Source organism: Drosophila sulfurigaster, chromosome 2R (genome assembly GCF_023558435.1).
Source record: "Drosophila sulfurigaster albostrigata strain 15112-1811.04 chromosome 2R, ASM2355843v2, whole genome shotgun sequence".
In the NCBI taxonomy this organism is placed as follows: domain Eukaryota; kingdom Metazoa; phylum Arthropoda; class Insecta; order Diptera; family Drosophilidae; genus Drosophila; species Drosophila sulfurigaster.
In genome coordinates, this window is record NC_084882.1 from 32,429,445 (window position 1) to 32,440,113 (window position 10,669).

The following is a 10,669-nucleotide window of genomic DNA, read 5'->3' on the forward strand; positions in this document are numbered from 1 at the left end:
ATTTTGGGAGCCACGAAGCCACCGTAACCCAGACTACCTTTATAGTATATGCCGATTCCAGCTAAGGGCACTGGCTGATTGGAGACGACATCCTGAATGTCAATAAATGGAATTGTTGTTTGTGCTGCATCCTGTTCCATTCCTGTGTTGACAAACTCCAGATATTGTCCATCCTTTGATAAGGGCTGCGAACTGTTAATGGACAACGTTGGAACATCCAAATTCCTTAAATGTAGTTCTTCTCTGCCTTCGATATTGCTATTAGATTGGTATATTCGAGTTGACTCCGGCTCAATTAGCAGACCCTTAACGAAATCAAAATTACTAAACGAAACTATTAGATTGAGTCGTCCCTTCGTTGCTTGGAAACGGACACCGGTTACCACAAATGCTTTATCATTAGTAAATGTTATTTCATCCAGATTTAAGCCCCGGCTCTTGTAGTTCATTGAATGATAGTCGACTCCTTCCCTAATATTTGTATCATCGATTTTGTAGCCGTCGACGGGTTTCCACTCCACAGTGGATTGATTGATTTCACCTCGGGGTAAGAGTTGTCCTTGCTGTATTTGTAAATGGAACACACGATTCTTCTTCACAAAGCGCACTCCAGTCACCACTTTGTTCGCCGTCACATCGGATACAGTTTCCCGAAGATTGAAGTAACGATCAGAATTTTGATGGTCGTCACACAGACAGAAGCAGTAGCTGCATTTCCAGAATAACCATCTTCTCCAGCTCTCCACATTGTTGGTGCCGCGTGAACAACTTTTCTGCTTCCCAAATCGTTGTCCATTTTCATATTGAATGTATTCATAGCGACGTGAACTCTTCCATGGTGATTGGCATACCGTCAAGTCCGATTCTATTAATTGACAGTTGTAGATGCGACCCAAACATTGAGGCTGTTGAGAACAAAACTTTTGATCGAAGCAACCCATTGAAGTTGTATTCTGATAATAGGGGCAAGTTTTAAAACAGGACCCCTGTTTGCTAAGATCCACTTCGTTCTCGACATATCCTTGGAGAAGTCGTGTCACCTCGTCATAAGTGACGTTAAGAATGTGCTTGGCAGGATCACACCTCCATAGAAGACGATCGGATTGTTGACTCAAAATCCGCAGTTGACGTAAACTTTGTTCTGCGCGCTTTCCATAGTTGAGGCGAATTGTTTTCCATTCATCGATTAAATCACGTTGACCAGATACCCATCGAATCATCAGTGAATACTCGATCAGGATGTATGCCTTCAGTTCGGTTAGTGCGATGTTTTTATATAAGAAGTAGACATATTGTTGTGGCGTCAATTGAATGAGGCAGCTTTTTTGCGGGAGCATCTCATACATTTGTGCTACTTGGGTTAACATGTCTTTGCTGATATATTGAGAATCCAGACCGAATAATGTTGAATAAAACTCATTTATTAAAGTTGAACTGAATTCGCTAGTTGCTGGCGACGTAATTGAGTTCGTAAATGAAATGAGTGTGGCGAGCTCGTACTTCTCCATCCTCTGCATTAGTTGAAAATTGTCAGAAATATCCACCATTAGCTCAGCAATCCTCTCTAAATCGATACCTCCCTGAAGAATCGAGGTAGGAAAGTCGTCAAGAAATCCTTTATCCATTGTAATGTAATTCTCCTCGATTTGGTGAACTTGATTGCTTGTATTCTTGAAATGTTGTAGGACTTTAAATTGATCTTCACGCATCTTAGCAACGTTAAAATCGCGAATGTTCCTGTGCAAGTTATCAATATCGGAGTGTACCGATGAGGCTAATCCTTTAGCTTCATGTATAAACCCGATGAGACCATTATTAGAGTCTTCGCTTAAAGATGGCTGACTGAATTGATTTAAGATTGTCAACGAAAGCACTAGATGCAGTAGCTGCATTGTAAGTTCCGATTTTGATCACAACGATGCAAGAAATTTTGATCGAGACCCGCCGACTGTAAAAACTCAAATGAGTCTTTGCGATTATACGATGCAGTATTTATTAATAAAAATTATGCACTGTTGACTTTATCGCAAAGTTGTTGACTGCCAGTTGAACACTGTGAAGAGATTAACAATTTCCAATTAAATATATGCATAAAACAGACTCTATATACTTATAAGTCATTAGGTTATCTTTACAGTTTGAAGTAACGTAATTTTGTATTTACGTTGAACACAAGAATGTAACATACATATTTGTACAATATGCAAATCCAAGATGTAACAAGTAGACTGAGATTTTTCATTCACGAGAAATTCACGTCACTGATAACTTAACATATATAACATATATGTACATATATATATATATATATATATATATATATATGTTATACATTCTTGAAACAATCTCAATAATATTGACTGCTTTACCAACAAGAAAGAGCGATAATAAATGCAACAAATTTATTTTAAATAAAATTTGTAAATATTGGATTTTTTTTGTATTTATACAAGATGTAATTTTCAACACGTTATATTTTAAAATTGCAAATTAAAAAGCTCAAAAGCATTTAAACGTAAGCTGCGTAGTCAAAACTAATAACTTTGGGAGCCACAAAGCCCCCGTAACCAGGACTACTTTTATAGTAGATGCCAAGACCAGCCAATGGAACTGGCGGATATGACACCACATCCTGAATGTCGATAAATGGAATTGTTGTTTGACCCGCATCCGCTTCCAAACCAGTGTTGACAAATTTTAGATATTGTTTATTCTTTGACAGTGGCTGAGAGTTGTCTTTTGAGCTTGTTGGCAAGTCCAGATTATCAATATTTAGTTCTTCACTCTGAAAACCCGGATTATACTCGTACATCATAGTTAAATCTATGTATTTCTCATCTTCTTCTTTATATCCTCTTACTTCTCCTTCTACAAAATTATGTCGACTGAAATATACTTTTAGTCCCAGGTAATTTTTTAAATGCATGGAATCGCACTCCGGTTACGATAAAAATCCTGTCATGCTTAAATATTGTTTCGTCCAGATTTATGCGACGGTTTTCGTAACTCATTGCGTAGTAGTCAACACCTTCGGTTATATTGGCATCATTGATTTTGTAGTCATCGACTGGAACCCATTCTAAAGTAGATTCGTTGATGGCACCTCGGGGCAAAAGTTTTCCCTGCTGTATTTGTATATGGAATACACGATTTTTCTTCACAAATCGCACTCCAGTCACAACCTTGTTCGCCCTCACATCCGATCTGGTTTTCCGTAGACTGAAGTATCGATCAGATATCGGACTCGGCTCATCACAAAGACAAAAAACAGTAGCTACAACGCCAGAATAACCATCTACTCCAGCTCTCAATGTTGTTGACGTCACGCCAACACATTTCGCGCTCTCCAAACTTTTGTCCGTCACTATTTTGAATGTACTCATAGCGACGATTGCTGCTCGTTGGTGATTGACATACAGATAAGTCCGAGTCGACAAACTGACAGTCATGAATTCGACCCGCACATTGTGGCTGTTGAGAACAAAACTTTTGATCGAAGCAACCTTTTGTCGTTGTGTTCCTATAATCGGGACATGTTTCACCGCAGGACTCATCGTTGCTTAAATCTATTTCGTTCTCAATAAATCCTTGAAGAAGTCTTGTCACCTCATCGTAGGTAACCTTATGAACATGCTTTTCCGGATCGCAGCGCCAGACAACACGATCAGCTTTTTCCATTGTAGTTTTTTAGTGTGACAAGGGCCCCATCGCGGATGCTTTTATAGTTAATACGAACCTTATTAGTTTCAGTTGTGAAGTTGCCTTGTCCAGAAATCCGTCCAATTAAGAGAGTGTACTCGATCAGTATGTATGCCTTTAGTTCCGTTAGAGCGATGTCCTTATACAAGGAGTAGACAATTTGTTGAGGTGACTGAAGACTTTGACAAACTTTTTCCAACGACATCTCGTATTTCCCTCGTAGTTGGCTTAGAATTTCTTTGCTGGCAAAAGGTTCACCGAAAAGTTTCCAATAAAAATCATTTCTTTGAAATGTGTTGATACTTTTAGGAGCTATCTCATCAGCAAACGAAATAATTAAAGTTTCATTCTCAGAGTTTGCCGTATTCGCAAATTTAGTAAATTCTTTAGAAACTTCCACTATGTCGTGGACCAATTTGTTTATTTTATCCAGTTCGCTGTTATTATCGGATATTTCATCATAAAGCGAATCCTTAGGAATTGTTACATGATTCTTTTCAATCAGATTAATTCTTGTGCTGACTTCCTTGAATTGTTGTATCACTTTGATTTGATTTTCATGGAATTTCGCACTATCAAATTCACCAGTATCCTCATCCAGTTGTTCAATATTAAAACGCACTCCCGTAACTATTTCCTTGGCATCATGAATAAATGCCAGAGATCCTTTCTTTTCGTTAAGGAACCACAATGATTCAGTAGACTGACTGAAGATTGTTAATATCAGCAGCGATGGCAACGAAATTGAAAATTGAATTTGCATTGTAAGAAACTGTTTATATTATTCTCGTAATCAACAAAATTCGTCAACTGAACTTATCGCGCTGAGAGTAAATTCGTGAATGAAATAACATAGTCTGAAAAATATGTTGTTATAAAACCAGCCATACATACGTTTAACATACATATGACGTATACAAACATACACATTCACACTCAAAAAAACTAAATTTATGTATAGAGTATCAAGGTATATAATTTCAGTGGCAATGTTTTGCATGTTTACATAAAATTAAATGTACTTTTATGATTCATTAAAACTGGTATATTCTGCCAAATAATATAATACCATTATACCCTTAGGCGTATCGGATACAAATACTAAAATGGTGTGATCATTATAAACTAGCATTGAGCACAAAAGTATATAAATTATGTGAAAGCTTCATCTAAATATAATTTATTAGATTAAGCAGAAGCAGCTTCCATATTGGTAAGAACTTTTCGGATTTGAGCACATTAAAATGAAATATAATCAGCAGTAGTTTGTTTACTTATAAACAAATATATTCTGTATGATTCATTGATAACATACGTCAACAAATTGTCGACTCAAAAAAAAGTGGAACTTAGCTCCATAAATGTGAGCTTTCAACTAGGTCCCAAATTTCGAGATAGCTGCGTTGAGAATTCCGAAAACGAATTAATGAAAGGATAACGCTGATTTAATTGTGAATAATCATGTACAAAACAAGAAACTCTTTTATAAATTATATCCGCTATTCAATTACAATTCTACATTTACCATCACATTTGCAATTACTCCACACAAAACCCAATAAAACTGACTGTCACCGACAAGTTCAATTCCAATATAATTTTTATTAGAAAATCCTAGACTCCCTGGCTTTTTAACATAAAAATAGATAAGGAATATAATATACTGAATTGCACAGAATTGTGCAAGAATTTTAAGTAAAGTTATAAAAATAGAAACCAATAAGTTCAGAAGCATCTTGGGGTTACGATCGAACGTGAGCTGCGTAGTCATAGCTGATGAGTTTGGGAGCCACAAAACCTCCGTAACCTGGACTACTTTTATAGTAGATGCCAAGACCAGCCAATGGAACTGGCGGATTTGACACCACGTCCTGAATGTCAATAAATGGAATTGTTGTTTGACCCGCATCCGCTTCCAATCCAGTGTTGACAAATTTAAGATATTGTTTAGTCTTTGACAGTGGCTGTGAGTTTTCTTTTGATCGTGTTGGTAAATCCAGATTATTAATATGCAGTTCTTTGTTATCTACACCAATGTTTCTAACGGTGTCCGTATACATTATATGTATTGTACCCTGCTCGAAATTATATCCACTAACCAATATGTCCAATCCAAGACGATTATCATATGCATTGAAACCCACACCGGTTACAATAAACATATTGTCATATTTAAATACTTCATCCAGATCGATTCCCCGGTTTTCGAAGCTCATTACGTGAGAGTCGACTCCCTCAGTAACATCAGAGATTTGGTAATCATCGACAGGAACCCACTCTAAAGTTGATTCGTTGATGGCACCTCGGGGCAAAAGTTGTCCCTGCTGTATTTGAATATGAAATACACGATTCTTCTTCACAAATCGCACTCCAGTCACAACCTTGTCTGAATACAAATGTGCTTGTGTTTTCCGAAGATTAAAGTAACGATCAGACTTTATGCTTTGCTCATCGCATAGACAAAAGCAGTAGCTGCACTCCCAGAATACCCATCTATGCCAGCTCTCCACTTTATTAACGCCTTGCCAACACATTTCGTGCTCTCCAAACTTTTGTCCGTCACTATTTTGAATGTACTCATAGCGACGATTGCTGCTCGTTGGTGATCGACATACAGATAAGTCCGAGTCGACAAACTGACAGTCATGAATTTAACCCGCGCATTTAGACTGCTGAGAACAAAACTTTTGATCGAAGCAACCTTTTGTCGTTGTGTTCCGATAATCGGGACATGTTTTACCGCAGGACTCATCGTTGCTTAAATCTATTTCGTTCTCAATGAATTCTTGAAGAAGTCTTGTCACCTCATCGTAGGTAACATTATGAACATGCTTCTCCGGATCACAGCGCCATATAACAGGATCAGCTTTTTCCATTGTAGTTTTCAGTGTGTCAAGGGCCTCTTCGCGGATGCTTTTATAGTTGATACGAACCTTATTAGTTTCCGTTGTGAAGTTGCCTTGCCCAGAAACCAGTCCAGTTAAGAGAGTGTACTCCATCAGTATATATGCCTTTAGTTCCGTTAGAGCGATGTCCTTATACAAGGAGTAGACAATTTGTTGAGGTGACTGAAGACTATGACAAACTTTTTCCAACGACATCTCGTATTTTTCTCGTAGTTGGCTTAGAATTTCTTTGCTGGCAAAAGGTTCACCGAAAAGTTTCCAATAAAAATCATTTCTTTGAAATGTGTTGATACTTTTAGGAGCTATCTCATCAGCAAATGAAATAATTAAAGTTACATTCTCAGAGTTTGCCGTATTCGCAAATTTAGTAAATTCTTTAGAAACTTCCACTATGTCGTGGACCAATTTGTTTATTTTATCCAGTTCGCTGTTATTATCGGATATTTCATCATAAAGCGAATCCTTAGGAATTGTTACATGATTCTTTTCAATCAGATCAATTCTTGTGCTGACTTCCTTGAATTGTTGTATCACCTTGATTTGATTTTCATGGAATTTTGCATTATCAAATTCACCAGTATCCTGCTCCAGTTGATCAATTTTAAAACGTACTCCCGTAACTATTTCCTTGGCATCACGAATAAATCCCAGGACGTCGTAATCTTCGTCAAGAAACTGCTTCGACTGGCTAGATTGACTGAAAATTATCAATATCAGCAGGAGAGGCAAGCAAACTGAAACCTTTATTTCCATTGCAAAAATTTGTTTGTTCTCGTAATCAGAAAAATTCGTCAACTAAACTTATCACGCCGAGGGTAAATTCTCGAATAAAGCTTTCTGAAATTGTGCCAAAGACTTTAACATGAAAACGTGCGTATATGTTACACATGTACATAAGTATATATGTACTTAATCACATTCTTATTTAGAAGTCTGAATTCAGCTGATTATTAGGCTACACATCCAGAATGTATAAAAGGTATATAAATTTAGTGAAAAACATCATAGTAAATAGATATTTATTTACTTGAACCCAAAATTTATCAGTAGAGTGCTTGAATTTTGAAAAAACAGTCTGAATTTTCGGTTCTGAGCTTTTTTCCTCAAAAACAAATATAAAACACATCTGATTCATCGAGAGATTACATAAAAACATACATATTGTACACTGAAATACGTAGTACATATGATAAGCAACACTCATAGAAGTGTTAAGCCGTGTTTTTTTTTAACAAAAATGATTTACTCAAAAACAAAACAATTTAAAATTGTGCTTATCAATTTTGAATTCAGAAATCGCCATACAAAATAATATCATCAGCCAAACGAGAGCGTTATAATATTTAAACATATAAGAAAGCCGTGTTGTATGTACTCAACTATAAAATACCCGCTGCTCATTCTTATCAATTGGCAATTTGGTGCTGCTAAAAAAAAATAATAATAATGCAAACAAATGCCAATATAACCGAATTCAAGTACAAGTTCAATTTTATTATAAGCAACTTTTGCAAAATAATGGTCATTAGTAAGTGGGATAATACAAAAAGAAAGAAATATAGCAAAGTTTAATTTAATTGAAACATATTAAATTTGTGGTTTTCGTTATTAAACAAGCTGAAATATCAAACATAGTTACAAAAAGAGAAATCAAAATGTTCTACACGATCCTAGGGTTGCGCTGTAGGCTTCCGAACGTGAGCTGCGTAGTCATAGCTAAAGATTTTGGGAGCGATAAAACCTCCATAACCTGGACTACTTTTGTAGTAGATGCCAAGGCCAGTCAATGGAACTGGCGGATATGAAACCACATCCTGAATGTCGATAAACGGAATGGTTGTTTGACCCGCATCCTTTTCCAATCCAGTGTTGACAAATTCTACATATTGTGTATCCTTCGATATTGGCTGTGAACTGTTTGTTGCGCGTGTTGGTAAATCAAGATTATCGATATTCAGTTTACTGTTGTCCAAACCACTATTCCAAATGGTATGCATAGTCAACCGTACGGGTATTGGACTGTCTTCTTCATAATATCCATTTACTAGGCCTTCCACAAAATCAAAGTCACTAAACATTACATTTAGTGCCAGTTGTCCTCTCCATACATGGAATCCCACCCCGGTCACTACAACTCCTCTGCCATGTTTGTGTATATTATCACCCAGATTATTGCCCAGATTTATGCGCCGGTTTTCATAGCTCATTGCGTGATAGTCGACTCCCTCAGTAACGTCCGGATCAGTGATTTTGTAATCATCGACAGGAACCCACTCCAAAGTTGATTCGTTGATGACACCTCGGGGTAAAAGTTCTCCTTGCTGTATTTGTATATGGAATACACGATTCTTCTTCACAAAGCGCACTCCAGTCACAACCATGTTGGCTTCCACATCCGCTAATGTTTCCCGAAGATTAAAGTAGCGATCAGATTTTAAACTAGGCTCATCGCATAGACAAAAACAATAGCTGCAACGCCAGAATAACCATCTACTCCAGCTCTCCACTTTATTGGGCTCTTGCTCACAATAATCATACTCTCCTAGCAAATGGCCATCTCCGTATTGAATGTACTCATAGCGACGATTGCTGCTCTCCGGCGATTGACATACAGATAAGTCCGAGTCGAAAAACTGACAGTCATGAATTCGACCCGCACATTGTGGCTGCTGAGAACAAAACTTTTGATCGAAGCAACCTTTTGTCGTTGTGTTCTGATAATCGGGACATGTTTCACTGCAAGACTCATCGTTACTTAAATCCACTTCGTTCTCAACATATCCCTGAAGAAGTCTTGTCACCTCATCGTAGGTAACATTATGAACATGCTTATCCGGATCACAGCGCCATATAACACGATCAGCTTTTTCCATTGTAGTTTTCAGTGTTTCGAGGGCCTCTTCACTAATGCTATTATAGTTATCGCGAATCATATTAGTTTCCGTTTTTTAAGTTCTCGTTTTCATAAATCCGACGAATCAATAGAGAGTACTCTGCCAGTACATAGGTCTTTAGTTCCGTTAGAGCGTTATCTTTATATAAGAAGTAGACAAGTTGTTGGGGAGATTGTTCACTATGACATATATTCTCCAATGGCATCTCATACCTATGTTGTAGTTGACTTAGAATATCCTCGACGGCAAAAGGTGCACCGATAAGTTTCAGATAAAATTCATAGTTACTTGCATATTCTGTTACAGAACCTATTGCATTAGCAAATTGATAATATAGGTTAGAGTTTACATAATCCGCATATTCCTCAAATTTATAGGAAATCAGGTGTTTCGCCATTCTCAACTTATAATAAAATATATCAGTATTATAGAGAATATAATCATATGGCGATTTCGTAGAAATTCTTAAATTCTTTTCAATCTTATCAATTTGTGTGCAGACTTCCTTAAAACTTTGTGCCACTTTTGTATAATCGCGTTCCGATATATGAGTCCACTCAATTTTAACAGATTTAGTAGCACCATTATACAATTGTTCGATATCCGAGCGCACCATCGAAACAATTTGTTTGACATCATTAATAAATTCCAGATCTCCATTTATTTCGCCACGAAATGACTCCGACTGGCTAGGCTGACTGAAGTTTATCAATATCAGCAGCAATGCCACCGGAAGTAAAGTCGAAATTTGCATTGCACACAAATATTTATAGTATTTTCTTAATAGAATCGTCAACAGAACCTTTTGAGTTGGCAGTAAATTCGCAAATGAACCTTAGTTAAGTGCTGCAAAAGCTTCTAATACTACGAAAAGTAAAAGGCGGCATTTGAGAATGCTTGACTGTGAGACACCCGAACATTTTTGAGATAATACAATACATACAAAAAATACCAATAATACACCAAAATAAAATATAACTTCAATGAATCGAAGCGGGCTTAATTATGAAGAAAATATAGTAACAAATGGTTTTATAGTCTCTAGCCAGAGGGGTTACATCAAAATTATATTTATATTTCGGCTTTTTACGAAAAGTTGTAGTGCCCTTCTATCGTCTAGGTAGCGGGTATAAAAATTCTCTATCCATTCCTATAAGTCAAATCGTTACT

At 36.8% G+C, this 10,669-nt stretch overlaps 3 protein-coding genes across 3 annotated transcripts in view; 1 reads left to right on the top strand and 2 right to left on the bottom strand.

The window, feature by feature from the left end:
• The window catches only part of LOC133836111 (uridine phosphorylase 1), a 63,505-nt gene that overhangs the window by 24,571 nt on the left and 28,265 nt on the right, over positions 1-10,669 (top strand). The window lies entirely within an intron of this gene.
• On the bottom strand, positions 5,303-6,233 carry LOC133838011 (uncharacterized). Its single transcript, XM_062268932.1, has one exon. The coding sequence runs from the start codon at positions 6,231-6,233 to the stop codon at positions 5,442-5,444; it is 792 nt and encodes a 263-aa protein (XP_062124916.1). The 3' UTR covers positions 5,303-5,441.
• LOC133838010 (uncharacterized) lies at positions 8,172-10,535 on the bottom strand. The gene has a single exon (XM_062268931.1). The coding sequence runs from the start codon at positions 9,536-9,538 to the stop codon at positions 8,276-8,278; it is 1,263 nt and encodes a 420-aa protein (XP_062124915.1). The 5' UTR covers positions 9,539-10,535; the 3' UTR covers positions 8,172-8,275.